This window comes from Vanessa cardui, chromosome 20, assembly GCF_905220365.1.
Source record: "Vanessa cardui chromosome 20, ilVanCard2.1, whole genome shotgun sequence".
Lineage (NCBI taxonomy): Eukaryota > Metazoa > Arthropoda > Insecta > Lepidoptera > Nymphalidae > Vanessa > Vanessa cardui.
In genome coordinates, this window is record NC_061142.1 from 700,269 (window position 1) to 716,400 (window position 16,132).

Sequence of the window (16,132 nt, forward strand, 5' to 3'; positions counted from 1 at the left end):
TACAGGCTGCTGTTGTTGTTTGTTGTTGGTCAAAGTTTGATTTACCTACTTCGTTTTAATCTGATCCCTTTCGCGTCATCGGCTACCATCGACCGATGACGTTAAAAACGATCCGTAAACCTGAGGTTAGTCATACATTTGTATACTTCATCGTGTATAATTCACTGGTATGTAATACTAGATAAAGTATAAAGATAACAGTTCGCTTTATCTATAGTATGCAGATAGCCGGCGCCATTCTGCGGGAAATATGTTTCTTTTGAATATTATCTATAATGGGAAGCCTTGACCTGAAACGGTATAGGACATCAAAGTGTTATAATAATAGCCGTCATCGTGTTGGGATATCATTGAGTTTCTTGAATAGAAAAACTTATTATTAGTTCGGGTTTGAATCTATGACCTCGTAACTCTACGAGGAAGTGGCGTCCAACCGGCGAAGCGCTCTAAAACATATGACGACCTCCGTAGTCGAGTAGTGTGAACACCAGTTTTCATGAGTACCCCACTCCGAGGTCCCGGGTTCGATTTCCGGCTGAGTCAATGTAGAAAATTCGTTAGTTTTCTATGTTTTCTTGGGTCTGGATGTTTGTGGTACCGTCGTTACTTCTGATTTTCCATAACACAAGTGCTTTAGCTACTTACATTGAGATCAGAGTAATGTATGTGATGTTGTCCAATATTTATTATTTATTTTATTGTTTAAAACATTACACAATCCTTTTCCTTGTTGCGTCCTTTCCCACTTAATGGAACACCTAAAGGCTTTACAAATCAATTTCGTAATTTTCTATAAAGCTACGGATCGACCGTTTTATTCCCATTATTTATAAAATCTCGTTAGTATAACGCACAAATACTTCCTTAATTTTTTTAATAAAGTGACTGAGGCAGACAGTTTTACTGCTTACTACACATGTAAAACGTATATATTTTATCACAAAATGGAGGCCTAAGTCTACTGAGTAATAGACAGTTTATTGCAAGTGATTCGAAACATCAGCAGAAGGATAAGTAATAACTAGCGGATATATTTGCTTAACTGGCGATCGTTAAATGATATGATTTTGTTGATAAAATCGGAAAAAACTCGTTCCAATCGAGCTTTCTCGGCGAGCGCTGAGTAAATCGATAAGCTGATTTAAAAATACGGTATAGTGAAATTTTCTCGAACATTTCCTAAGAAAAGTTCGCTGTAGTATTTTAAATCTTTCTATTGGTGTCACGGATCTGGTATACAGTTAATTTTGTATAATATTTCTAAAACATTACTTAAGGGAACGAAAAACTTTCCGAAAGTTTGAAGTTTACATTTGTAGCCAAAAAATTCGGCTTTAATTTTCATGCATCATATTTTTTTAGGACAAACGATATAACTGTACGACTTGCTATTTTTTTGAGTTACCGAACTGACGACTTATTCCCAAAAGTAATAACTGTAAATTGAAAAAGATTTTGCTTTACAATTACAAAAAACTAACCTCAATGTGTTCTAAGTAATATTACTAGATATATAATATTCGTAGGTTTAAAGCAATATAGTATCAAATTTAATTAACTTTGTAATAATTTCGAACAGGTAGTGAAAGTCCCACAAGTACCGTCGGGGCGGAGGCGCCGCGTGAGCTCCCCAACGAGCTATCGGCGCCCTATGAAGTCCCGCAGTTCCCGATTGAGCAGATTGAAAAGAAGCTCCTCATACAGCGACAACTTAATGTCAAGTAAGTCATTATAATGTCACACGCACACATACATATCTATACCTTGACTTGTATTCATCATTGAAGTAGAAAAACATTTATCAATATCACCCTTCAAGTAAAATATGGGATTGAATTCGTCTTGGTGGTAGGGCTTTGTGCAAGCCCGTCTGGGTAGGTACCACCCACTCATCAGTTATTCTACCGCCAAATAACAGTACTCAGTATTGTTGTGTTCCGGTTTGAAGGGTGAGTGAGCCAGTGTAACTACAGGCACAAGAGACATAACATCTTAGTTCCCGAGGTTGGTGGCACATTGACAATGTAAGGAATAGTTAATATTTCTTACAGCGTCATTGTCTATGGGTGATGGTGACCACTTACAATCAGGTGGCCCATATGCTCGTCCGCCAACCTATACCATAAAAAAATTAAACAATAATACGGTCTGAGTACATCTTCGTATGAGTGAGTACATTACACATATATCTCATATAACATTTACATTGAATCAAGCACTTTCATTTATCTTTTATAATTACCGAAAATACGGTATATAAATCTGTATATATTTCCTTGTTTCTGAGATTATAAATCATACGGATGTTTAAATTAAACCTTATATCTTCTGGTAAACAATAAAAACATTTTCATACCGTATTCGTTCAAAATTATAATCATACAAAAATCAAGCTAGTTTAAAAATATGCTTTTATTATATTATACCTAGAACGTTTTAGTCGTCTATAGTTTATATTCATATTTTTGTACTATCAAATTAAAATAAATTTTAACTAAGTTATTTATAGCTATCCTACATACGCTACTTTGGTGTGTAATTTATTCTGTCAGTAAGAGGAGAAAAGCCAAATAAACAATATTTGACGGAAAATTGATGCGATATCACTGGTCGAAGGCTTGATTAATCTATGATATTCACTAAGGATTTGCGGTGACTCCGCAAAGTCAATTAATCCTTCTTGGCAAGGTATCCGTTTCTATAATAAAATTCCGCAGACATTTTTAACTTTGCCGTTTCGTAAATTCAAAAAATCGTTTATAAAAAAAAACATTGGTAAAAAATACATATTATTCGATATAAGATTTTATAGATGATAAAAATGCGTGGAGTTAATTAATACCTGTTGTCTTCCAAGAAGGATAAGTTAATTTAAATAATTGTATTTAACTAACTTGACTTTGTATTATTTAAATGTTGAAAAAGAGTAACTAATGAGTTTCTTGGTTCTTCGCGGTAGAATCCACTTTCCGAATCGGTAGTAGCTTCACTTGATTATAAAATGACGATTTAAAAGTGCTTGTAAAAGCCTACTTGAATAAAGTTTTGTTTTGATTTGAACGTTTAAGAAATGGTTATCGGAACTTGAAAATTAATGTGGAAATAAGTAGTAATAGTGTAATATTGTTTTATATTATTTATTTACTCAACCGGATGAAATACGTGAATTTTAGTTTTGATAAACAACATTAAAATTCATACTTCCGTTGGAATAGGCTAAAAGTTAATTAAGGGTATTTACAAACATTACAGTGGTGAAAGCAATGACATAGTATAAGATTTTAAATTAACATGGTTATTTTTTATTACTAAAGTTATTAATTTCGGGATATTTACCATGTTTTTTATTTTTATTCGAGACTGAATGACTCGTGAACAAGACATTCGTAGATAATGTCGAAATATCGAGCTCCATCGAATAAAAATAAAAAACATGGTAAATATCCCAAAATAATAACTTTAGTATTACATAATAGCTCAGAACAAATTCAGGCGCACCTTTTTGTTTCCTCTACTTTTTATATACACTACATATTATTTATAATATATCTTTCAATGATTAACTCTAATGTTCTAGAATTCCAAGACATAAATTAACTTTATTCAAAACAATCAAAACAAAAACTAATTTAGGTAAAAATGCACCGGTGCATACACTCACGGAAACGTATAAAGAGGTTTCGAAGAGTATTAACGATTAAGACTTTCAAAATAAAATTCGTTTCTACGTGTAAGAACTGTCGTGAACATTTGATTTTTCTTAGTTTATTTTTTTGGTAAATCATTTTATCATTTTGTGTCTGTATTCTGTTTATTTATTTAATAAAGTATATAACTTTCGGACCTGATCAGATTTAATCTTTAATATATAGATTTCATAAAAATATCGTATTACGTTGTAAAATAATGTAAACCCTTAATCATAATTATTTAACATATTGTGTATTGTTTTGGCAATTTAAGTAAATAAATAAATAGATAATTAACAGTAACAATTATCTATTGGCTTATAGAGTTACATACATTCACACAGCCATACACGCGCGGCGGATAACGGTCGAGCTGGTATTAAGAGGGTAATTGGATCAACCTTGACGCGGCGGTAACCCTTACCACGGGGGATGTTCGTGTTCCAACAGATATACGTACTTCAGTATGAGCTGGCTGAACGCGTTAAATAATTGCCAGTTTTCACTTAAAAAAATATTTAATATCATTCGGGATTTAAGTTAAATAATTTGTTTCGATTGTATTGTAGTGTTTTCAATAATAATAAGTGGAATATATTTTTTTTTTATATTGTAATTATTTTTTACGTTTAAAGTGCAGAGTTTCATAATAAGAGGGTTCCGATTTTTAGTTGTGTTTGGCAGAATACATGAAGCCGTTGTCCAATTTTTGTATATTGGCGGCAATTTTTGACGTTGTTAATATTTTTGTACGAAAATTGTTTGTGTTATGGAATTATGTTTGGAAGTCAACTAGAATGTAAGAAATGGACATCGAGAAGGTAATTTTTGTTTTGTTTTTGCGATACGACATTATGTTTAATTAAGTTTTATTTATTATATTTATTTCAAAAATCCATGAAGTAGTTTATAACATTTGAAACTTAAATTCGTTTAATAATTTCCAAAATAAATAAGTCATTTCTATTGGTCTGGTTAAATAACTTACATGAATAATTTTTGCATATTAATTATTATCTGTATGTCATACTATGCGTAGATATAATAACATTAATCAGTTGCACAATTTGAACGTGTTTATTTAAAACTGGAATAAAATTAACATTAATTACAATGGTAACTCAATACGTTTATTCAATTAAATTGATTGTCAAATATGTACTATCAGTTTTGAAAAGCAATTATTCCGACTTCTAAGAACAGGAAAAAGAAACTCAGTACTGTTTCTTACGTCAAAGAATTACAGTACTAGAGTACGACCTGAAGCATTACATTTACTTATAGATATATTGTCTAATTAGACACTGCAACCGCTTCGAAAAAGAAAATACTCTGACCTGAGGAGAACCGGCGAAAAACTCAGTGGTTTTTTTTTTGACAATTTATGATAATTCACGTGAATAAAATTTACTAATTTTATTTCCAAAATCCACTCCAAAGAAATAGTTCGTGTAAAATATGTTGTTGTACAGACATTTTCCTAAAGGATAATAGGTAATTTTTTAAACGGTTTCTTAGATCCAGTTGTAGAGCGTATACAATTTCACATAAGACTCGCAAACGCTGTATAATCGGGTTATCGAAGTAGCAAATATATACATGCTGCATATGTTAACTCAGTTGTATACCACGTGATATCTTACGTTTAAATCCGGTGCGTATTTGAGCATACTTGAAAAAAGATTCAGGAGAAATGAGACGAGAGGCTCATTGACATTTGGCAGAAGTGGTGGACTTAAGGGGAGGGTCCAAGAGGCTTGTGCCCCTCCAAAAGCACCTGAGTTCTTTTGTGGTTGATCTGAGAGTGAACTTCACAATTATTATTTTAATTTAACTGATTAGCTAACAATACGTTGTGTGATGTTAAAGCAAGTGTGATTTCTTAGAGTATATTTTGTTAAAACCTAACCTGATTATATTTCATGCCCCAAGCGACAAATGTACTGGGCTAAAGGCCTAACATCTCGCCTCAACACCTCCACTGGTGACAGGAGGGCTAGTTCGTTTTTTGCCCAGAGGATCGGAATTGTGATTCAATGGGGAAATGCTGCAAGATTTATACAGAAACTAGTTTTAGTTCATATTTGTATATATATATAAGCATTTAATGTTATTAATACCCTGAGACTAAAGGCTGTTCTTTTAGTTGGGAGCTTATTCAAACACGCTCCTCCAGTGTAGGTTGTATGTTGAGACTAGGGTTGCTGAGGATTCCTCTTCCGCTTCCTCATAATGCAAAAGTTCCGCAATATTTTGGGTTCCTCAACCGATACCGCTTCCTCATAAATAAAAATTAAAAATCCTCTTCCTCTATCGCTTCCTCAAAATTTAAGAGCAATTTATGAGGAATCTGGAGCTGTAGTAGACACATCCTGCCCCACACCCACCGCTTGCACGTTTACTAATAGAGAAGAGGTGCGTGTTACTGAAGCTACTATTAAATAACGACATTAAAAAAAACTAATTAATATGCATGAACACAGTCTTTTATGGTGGAAAAATGATCCGAAATATTTGGGAGCTTTAGGGCAATACCTATCTTCTCCTCCATCAAGTATGCCCAGCGAACGACGTTTTAGCAGTGTTGGATTAGTACGAGTATATAATGAGCTAAGAAACCGCTTGTCATGGGAAACAGCGTCCAAATTATTTTTTACCAAAAAAGCCTCCCTATAATTAATTTTGATTATTTATTAGTATTCAATTCCTTTATTGTGATTAATAAAATATTTGACTTAAGTAATTAATAAAGCTATAAAGACTGCACTTTTTTTAGTGTATGTAATAGGTTGGGGAAAAAGTTTCTTCGTATTTTATATGAAAATTCAAAAAGTTTTTTTTTATAGTTTATTTACATTTGACTAAAGTATGTAGGTGCCATTTTGTTCCATAACTTTTTGCCATCTTGTTGATAGTCACATGATCACATTGCTGTAAAAATTTTGGGGCTTCTGATCGAAAAACTGCGACAAATGGTTTTGGCAGTCCTCTCGTGATGTTAACCTGACAATGCCTAAGGAATTCTACAGAGACCGAAACAGATGAAAATCTGAAGGTGCAAGGTCAGGACTATACGGCGGATGCATTAACACCTCCCAGCCAAACTCTCGTAATTTTTGTTGAGTGGCTAAAGATGTGTGAGTTCTAGCGTTGTCATGGTGAAAAACCACACTCCTTCTGATGATCAATTCTGGCCGTTTTCTCTCAATTTCTTGCTTCAATCTCATTAATTGTTCGCAATACAGTTCTGAATCAATGGTCCTGCCGGGCGGTAACAGCTCATAATGAATGATGCCCTTCCAATCCCACCATACACACAGCATTACCTTGTTGCGAGTTAATCCGGGTTTTGCCACAGTCTGTGAAGCTTGACCGGCCTTTGACCACGATCTTTTTCGCACGTTCTTGTCGTATGTGATCCACTTTTCATCACCAGTTATCAGCTTCTTCAAAAATGGTTCGGTTTCATTACGTCGTAATAAAGAATCACAAATGAGTACACGGTTCATTAGGTTTCTTTCAGTGAGTTCATGAGGCACCCATATATCGAGCTTTTTTGTGTACCCAGCTTTATTCAAATGAGTCAAAACCGTTTTGTGGTCAATTGCCAGTTCTTCAGCTACATCGTTACTACTAATATGCCGATCTTGCTCCACTTTTTCAAAAATGGCATCAATTTTGTCCGTAACAGGGCGACCAGAGCGAGATGCATCTTTGATATCAAAATTTCCGGCTTGAAAACGCTTAAACCAAACTTGCGCTACTCTCACAGATACTGCATTAGGTTCATAAACATCACAAATTTTTTTCGCGGCTTGAGTTGCATTTTTACCTTTTTTATAGTAAAATTTTAAAATGTATCGAATTTCTTCTTTAGATTCACTCATTTTAACAACAACAAAAACAAATGAAAATCACACAAATTCCTAATTTGAATTTGGAAGTGCCTTCTTTAAAATTAAAACTTTTTAATGATACCAAAACCAGCCAGATACAAATGGTATAGCCAAAGAGATTTTATTACAAGTTCATACATACTATATGCGAAAAGACTTTTTCCCCAACCTAATATGTTATGTACAGAGAGGACAACGGCTTTTCGGTTGGGTCCGCTAGTATTTATATTTTCCTATCTTCCTAATCCGCTCTCTCTGCCGCTTCCTCATCCGCATCCTCTTATTCGACTAATATCCTCATCCTCATCCTCTAAATTTGCGTTCGAAAAATCCTCTTCCTCCTCCTCTTCCTCATAATCACTTCCTCAACAACCCTAGTTGAGACCACGATACAAAATATCGTATGTTTTGCTTCACGATAAATTACAAACTAAAATTCATTGACTTATAAATAAAAGCACGTGGCTATCATAGTAATCATAATTCACTGGTAGTTTACCACAATTTTTGGTCAAGATTCTCCTGTTTGCTATTACCAATAACCTTATTAAATGTCATTCATGGTCTGGGTGAGTTTTATCGCTTACCATTTATATAATTTATGCCCAAACAATAATACATAGTTTTTATTAGTTAGTAGTTTTTATTAGTTTTTATTAGTTTTCGTTAGTTATTAGTGTCGTCCCCTTTGTGACGTCACACTGCACTGTTTAATGTTCCTCAATATATCTCAGTTTTCATTCTGCAATCCAGTTAAAAATAACTAAATACGTATATCATATATCTTAATAGCGTTAGACGATTTTTGTCTCAGTGGTTATGGGACGATAGCTGCACATAACAAATCGGTTTTGGTCTCATTTTGAAAAGCTCCAGCCATAATTGTCCCGAAAATTAAAGATGATTCTTGATTGAAATTTATTTAATTATTAAAATTTAATCAAGAATTGATTTTAGAGAGCGGAGAAAGTTACTGGCGGGTTTTAGCGAACTATAGTGTAAAATTTCATTTGAAAAAGGTTTCAACAACAACAACAACAGCCGGTAAATTTCCCACTGCTGGGCTAAAGGCCTCCTCTCCCTTTGCGGAGAAGGTTTGGAACATATTCCACCACGCTGTTCCAATGCAGGTTGGTGGAATACACATGTGGCAGAATTTCCATGATATCCGTCACATGCATCATTTTCATTATTTACGTCATTTACATTTTCATTTCCATGAAATCCTCACAATGTTTTCCTTCACCGCTGAGCACGAGATGAATTATAAAGACAAATTAAGCACATGAAACAGCGGTGCTTGCCTGGGTTCGATCCCGCAATCATCGGTTAAGATGCACGCGTTCTAACCACTAGGCCATCTCGACTCTTAATGAAAAAGGTTTCATTAGAATGAAATGCAATTAAAACAAAATCTGTCATAGGATTTGAAATACTTAAAAAAACTTACGTTTAAAGTTATAAAGCATTGTAGTGTTATATGAATAACATTTCGCAGATTTGTTCCTACAAGTAGTCACAAGTCTAAAATTATCATACATTATCCGTTCTAAAATAACACAGCATAATATTGATAAGAGATTTGTCAACAGTCAACAGTAGTGTGTTGTTTGCAATTCAACGCATTGAATTACCAACGATCATTAAATCGTCTATCACCGCCCACGTAAGCACCGAGTGGGCCATTTAGTAATTCAATACCAATAATATGTACAAGTCATGATGCATCATTCATATCAATGGCGTAACTAGTCTTTCTAGGTCGCAATAAAAAAAATCCCTTTGTCTTTTAGGAAAACTGTTTGTTTTCTATTATTCTATGTCTGGTATCTGGTATTTATTGATCATACACAAGGTCCCTTCAAAGAGTAACTTCTTGTAATCAAAAATCTAATGTACCTGTATGACTTATGCCTGTTTCTAGTGTTAATATGAACTTCAGAATTTCTGGATTTTCTGGGAACCTAGATTGACTTAAATGCTGTATATGTATGGAAATAGATAACTACGTATATTTTACTTTTTACTCTTTCAGAGAATGCTTTGTTCACATTGTTATATATTTAAATACATCTTTTATCTTAATAACTAAACATGTATCATCAGCAAATAATGCTATCTCGTGTTTATTAATTGTAATGTAAAATAAATGGCAAGTCACTTATATAAAAGAGAAAAAGAATTAGACCAATAATAGATCCTTGAAGGACGCCTGCAAGAATTATTTTTTACAAGTTTTACAATGATAAAAATGATTATTTCATAAATCCAAACTCAGCTCGATTAGATATAAATACACTTATTTAACATAATAGGTACAATCGGCATACTTCCAAGTTGTACAATCAATCACCTTTAATTTTTAAGATAACCCCGTTAAATCCCGTATTCTGACCTCCGACCATTCTCTTCTGTTTTTTTATTTTTTGTAATTCTGGTGTCACCTCACAATCTGTCCAGTCATCCAATTGGTCAACTAGCCAACCACGGTGTAACAGTGTTACCATCTCTTAATCAGAATAACATAATTAAAATCATCACAATTGTTACCAAAAAAAAAAATTACAAACAATGATGGAGCAAGTTACGTTTCTAATAGTATATAAATCAACAAAGTAGGTATTCGCCACGCACTCTTTTGGGATTTCAATAAAAAGGCACGACCGCAAAACTTGTTACGGTTTTAGCTGTTTCTACTGAAATATAAAAAAAAATGTTCTAATATAATAGCCGATGAAATGACGCGACAAAGTTTGTTTGAAAAATCAATAAGATACATACGTGGGCGACGCTGCAGGCAACAGCTGGTGATAAATTTATAATGACATTCCTAAAGTCATTCATAGATCGGCGATTTAATAATGTAACTAAATTTAACTTCGATTCGATCCATTATTATTGGCACTTGAAGGTTATCAAAAGTTATTTGAATTATAAATATAAATTTTTACGAAAATATTTTTTCTTTTTGTATTCAGGGCGTATAAATGTTTCAATTTTAAGTAAATGGCTTTAGATCAATTTGGATATCAATTTCTTCCTCCACCTTCACGGTTGAGTATGCAATTAATTATCATCACAAATTTAAGTGAAACCTTAGTTATATTTTTTCGTATTTTGATCTTGTAATATTAATTTCATTCATTAATAAAGATCCCTAGTTTTTATTATTGGGACCATAATTTAATAACATAAGATACAACTTAGAATTTTAGATTTTAGAGGTATGGGTCTAAACCGTGTCTATCAAAATTATATGAATATAACGTTTTTTAAATATACAATAACAGAAGTAGATAACTTTTGTTAGAGAGGATTTACTACCTGACGTAAACATTTATCGTGATAATTTAACTTAATTACCAGAATAACTCTAAAAGAACGCATCTTTTTAAAGAAGTTTTTATACACAAAGTTTCGAACTTCTATATTCGAAACTTAAAGTATAAAACCTTCATTGAAATAATTTGTCATATCTGAATTAAAATAAATTTAGTTTAACCACCACCACGTTTAGTACATGGTACATGCAGGTCACTAGCAGATCTAATTCTAATCCTAACAACTAATTTATATTTCGAGACTATACACATTTTTCTAGATTTCATGTAGAAAATTTCGGCATATTTATGGTACATAACTAACAAATGAGACATAACGACAAATTCCTCTCGCTTCGTCGATACACTTTAGTAGAGTACAAATAAAAAAACAATCTTGAAATTAATTAAAGTAATTAAATTACTTTAATGTTCTTGTGTTAACAATTTTCTCATCGAATAATTTTATTTTTGTAATCTGTAGTGTATAGGTACAGTATACTGATTACGACTTTATTTTAAATAGGGCTGCAGAATGCGGTCAGTCAGCGCGGTCGTTCGCCGGCAGCGAGGCGGGCGGCGCGGCCTCCGTGCTGGAGGAGGCGGCCCGTCTGCGCGGAGACGAGGATGACTTCGACGTCATCCTGCCACACTTTCAGAGGGTGGCGATAAGCGGCGAGGACACGTCGGGGGTACGTGCACTTATGGTCACGTAAAAATAACAAAAAAAAAAGACCCGCTGAGTTTCTTTCGCCGGTTCTTCTCAGGTCAGGGTCTTCTTTTTTCCGAACCGGTGGTAGTGTTTATTTGACAATCAATAAGTAAGTGTAATGCTTCTATATTGAATAAAGGAATTTGAGTTTGAGTTTGGACATATTTGGTCTATTCTACCTGATCACGTTTCTTCTTCGAAATGAGTAATAATCTTCTGTTTGAACATAAACAGGTGCCGCTGGAGGATCTGCAGCAGGCGTCGTCGTACCTGGTGCAGGCGCTGGAGATCCGCAAGCGGTACATGGACATGTCGCAGCAGAGCTTCGCCAGTATCACGGCGCGCTTTCTGCGCAGCATCGACTCGGAGGCGGCCGCCAACCACGCGCCCATCGTGCGCGCGCCGCGGAACCACATCGCCGGTGAGCCCTCTGGACTTTAGACCATATCATGTAGGACGAAACCGAAACCCCCAATTGTCTAAAGAGTTTCTTAGCATTGACTTTATCAAACGCAAAACAAAATATACTTTGTTCAAGTAGGTTTTTACAAGCACTTTTGAATTGTCATTTAACTACTACATTAAGTGAAGCTACCACCGGTCCGGAAAGTAGATTCTACCGAGAAGACTCGAAACAATAAAAATAATAATAACTAAAGATCTTAATAATAATTAGTCTAATGCCAAATACAGAACACATAGAACACTTAATAAAGAAATCTGCAACTACATCCAACCCAATCCACTGTTTATGAAATTCCTTATTTCTAGACCACATCGTGCACCCCCCATTCAAGGACAACAAGGATCCCTGGGAAGGCCCGACGCCGGACGCGAAGGGCTACCTGATCAGACCCGACAACGGCGTGTTCAACTTGTACAAGAAGACGGAGGACGGCGAGCAGAGGGTTCCGTATGACTACATCAACTTGGCTCAGTACATCCAGGATAAGAACACCATGTGCAATATGATGTCTGATGGCCCTCTGTGAGTTCAAATGTTCGAATACCTTATCTTGTTTAAAAGATATAATTTTCGACTGAAAAGGTATTATGTGGCCCATTTAACCGTTCGCCTATGTATGTCGTGGTACTGGGTAGGTACCACCCACTCATCAGATATTCTACCGCCAAAGAACGGTGCTTAGTATTGTTGAAGAAGCCAATGTAACTACAGGCACAAGGGACATACCATCGTAGTTCCCAAGGTTGGTGGCGTAATGGCGATATAAGGAATAGTTAATATTTCTTACATTGCCATTGTCTATGAGTGGTGGAGGTGACTACTTACCGTCAGGTGGCCCATATGCTCGTCCGCCAACCTATAGCATAACAAAGAAAAAAATTAAATTAAAAATTTCGGAAACCCCCGCCACAAAAAACATAAGCTAAGGTAGCTTATGTTTTTTAAAAAGTAAAAAAGATAAAAGAAATTTAATCCTAAAGTACCTATATGTATAAGTAGGTATTAATATTAAAAAAAAAACTTCGCGTTGGGGGACCGCTCCTAATTAATTAGTGTCACATGCTTACCTATCTCATCTTTCATCTCATTCGTTCGAGAGCTATGATGCCACAGACAGACAGACAGACAGACAGACAGACACGTCAAACTTATAACACCCGTCTTTTTGCGTCGGGGGTTAAAAAAAAATAATGTCATATAAAGAAATCGTGCTCGTATTGTTTCGTGCATTGTGTGATATGACGTGGTCGTTCCCAGCAAGTCGTTCTGCTACCGGCGCCTGAGCTACCTGTCGTCCAAGTTCCAGCTGCACGTGCTGCTCAACGAGCTGCGCGAGCTCGCCTCGCAGAAGGCCGTGCCGCATCGGGACTTCTACAACATACGGTACCCCACCGACATTACTCACTACCTATTCCACTAACTTCCTTGTAAACCACCTGTAAAAATCTCTTTATTCATTTATTTATACTTGGTTTTCTTTAAAGATCGAGGAAACCAAAAAAAAGATAGATTTTCAAATCATACTTCTGACCCTTCATATTGAATTAAACGGTTATACTAAAGCAAATGTATATTTATAGGAAAGTGGACACACACATACACGCCGCGTCGTGTATGAACCAGAAACACTTGCTGCGGTTCATAAAGAAGACTCTCAAGACCCACGCGGACGAGGTAAGACTTCATAACCACTTTACACGCTCAGATAGCAACCGGATACACTTGAAACAATTGTACTATAAACGACAGTATTAGTATTTTTAATACAAGTCCGACGAGTAGGTGTCCCTCAGGGATCTATACTTGGTCAATTTTTCTTCCTCATTCATAGTAATGACTTTTCTGTTTGCTAATATAACTACATTCATAATTATATCAAAAATACATCGATATCGATAGATGGCAGAGAAACAACATAACTCGATAAATTTAGTACAAATACAAAACTCCAATAGAGCATCAGTCAATTAAGTTATCGAGTATATAGAGCTCTGCTAGCATTAAAAAAAAATCGAACTGCAATTTCGATAATTTAATTTCAACCAATCACTACACTCATTTTTAAATTTCGAACGTTATAATTCGTTCTCAAATCCGAAGTTTTGACTATTTAGTCAAGGATCTCACTGAATAGAATTGATTATTCTTAGCACCTCTATTATTGATGCTTACGCCGATCTTCAAAGATTGTATGCGATTGTATTGCTTCAGGTGGTGACGCTGCACAAGGGCACGCCGATGACCCTGAAGGCGGTGTTCCAGTCCATGAACCTCAGCACGTACGACCTCACCGTCGACATGCTCGACGTGCATGCGGTGAGCACTCAACAACTAACTTTAACTTACATTATCTGTGGAAATATTTAAATTCACATTATATATGCTAACTTGTAAATATACATTACTTGTGATTATTGACTGCGATTAAAATGATCGTTTTAAATGATTAAATAATTATTTACGGCACTTAATATCTAATCATTAAAAAAACTACATATATATAAAACTTACAACAAGAATTGAAGCGCATTTCTTAAAAGCGAAGATTTTATTAGATACTAATAAAACCTTCGCTTGGCAATTTTAAATTATATTTAAGATATTTACAATGAATTCTACCCATGCAAATCTTGTTAATTTGTTCTCACTAGCAGTACTCCGTTGTAACAAAATCTGACATTTGAGAATAGATCGTTCGTCATATCTATTGATTGTATTATTAATAAGTTTTATATTTAACATCAGTTCATTTATTTTGGGCATCGGTTTTACTATATTTTAGGTACTTTTAATGGATATATAATTTGTGTATTCTATATTTATATTTATTTCATAGTTTTATTAACAGATTCATATTATTTTATTTATTAGTAGAGCACCACCCACCTTATATTCTATGACCTATCCTACACCTGTTGGTTGCCTGGAAGAGATCGCTATGTAGCGATAAGGTCGCCAAAATTGTACGCCTGTCATATCTAGGCCATATCTTTGTCATTTGTATTTTTTTATTTCACTGTGTGGTGTACAATAAAGAATAAACTAAACTACTTTTAGATTCTTAAAAATATAGTCACTTTACTTGTTGGTAGGGCCCGTCTGAGTAGGTACCACACAGTGATCAGATATTCTACCGCCAAACAATAGTACTTGGTATTATTGTGTTCCGGTTTGAAGGATGAGTGAGCCAGTGTAATTACAGGCACTAGGGACATATCATCTTAGTTCTTAAGGTTGGTGGCGCATTGGCGAGGAAAGGAATGGTTAATGTTTCTTTCAACGCCATTGTCTATGGGCGGTGGTGACCTCTTACCATCAGGTGGCTCATATGCTCGTCTGCCAACCTATAGCATAAAAAATACATGTGTAGAAGCTACAATATAAATAAAAAATGCCTACCGTGAGTCTGAAGGCTGGTAATAAACAGCGCTTTTGATTTATTAATGACGCACATGGTATTGTTAAAGTTTTTAATTTGTAGTATAAATTTACTAGGATAGATTCCTCTAATAGAAGGGGGGAATGCAATTTCTATATTATCATAAATTAACTTGTGACCCAGGATCGTAACACGTTCCACCGGTTTGACAAGTTCAACGCGAAGTACAACCCCATCGGGGAGAGTCGCCTGCGCGAAGTCTTCCTCAAGACCGACAACTACATGAACGGGAAGTACTTCGCGAGGATCATCAAGGTCAGTGGATCAGTGTACCATAAATTGTAGAAATTAAAGTGCTTCATAATTTCATTGCAAAAGTTATAGGTGTAGTTTTCAATGTAAAATGATGCCAAGAACATAGATCCACTTCAAATACACTTCAAAGTATCGATAACTTACTTACGGAGTCTCGTTTAATGTCGGTTTGTCATGAACTCAACGAGTGACCTTCAATTATTTATAACTAGTTTAGTTAGTGGAAGCGGTCGTAGGTTTAAGTTTTAGGTTTTTATTAAAATAGTAAATTGTATTTCTGGATTGTAATTATTTTTGGAGCTGAAGAACTTAGGATCCAGTTTCAATTTTTTAGCTTGATACCTATTTTTTTAAA

The 16,132-nt window shown here is 34.8% G+C and overlaps 1 protein-coding gene across 11 annotated transcripts in view; it reads left to right on the forward strand.

The window, feature by feature from the left end:
• Positions 1 to 16,132, forward strand: part of LOC124538266 (AMP deaminase 2) — a 52,160-nt gene that overhangs the window by 22,098 nt on the left and 13,930 nt on the right. For 10 of the 11 annotated variants that reach the window (XM_047115260.1, XM_047115261.1, XM_047115262.1 and 7 more), the window contains 8 exons: positions 1,580 to 1,721; positions 11,432 to 11,597; positions 11,852 to 12,038; positions 12,389 to 12,605; positions 13,341 to 13,466; positions 13,664 to 13,757; positions 14,295 to 14,399; positions 15,646 to 15,777. In XM_047115260.1, the coding sequence (XP_046971216.1) occupies positions 1,580 to 1,721; positions 11,432 to 11,597; positions 11,852 to 12,038; positions 12,389 to 12,605; positions 13,341 to 13,466; positions 13,664 to 13,757; positions 14,295 to 14,399; positions 15,646 to 15,777 (1,169 nt within the window). Of the gene's footprint in view, positions 1 to 1,579; positions 1,722 to 4,342; positions 4,511 to 11,431; positions 11,598 to 11,851; positions 12,039 to 12,388; positions 12,606 to 13,340; positions 13,467 to 13,663; positions 13,758 to 14,294; positions 14,400 to 15,645; positions 15,778 to 16,132 lie in introns of those variants that run through there. The other variant, XM_047115271.1, reaches the window with a different exon arrangement.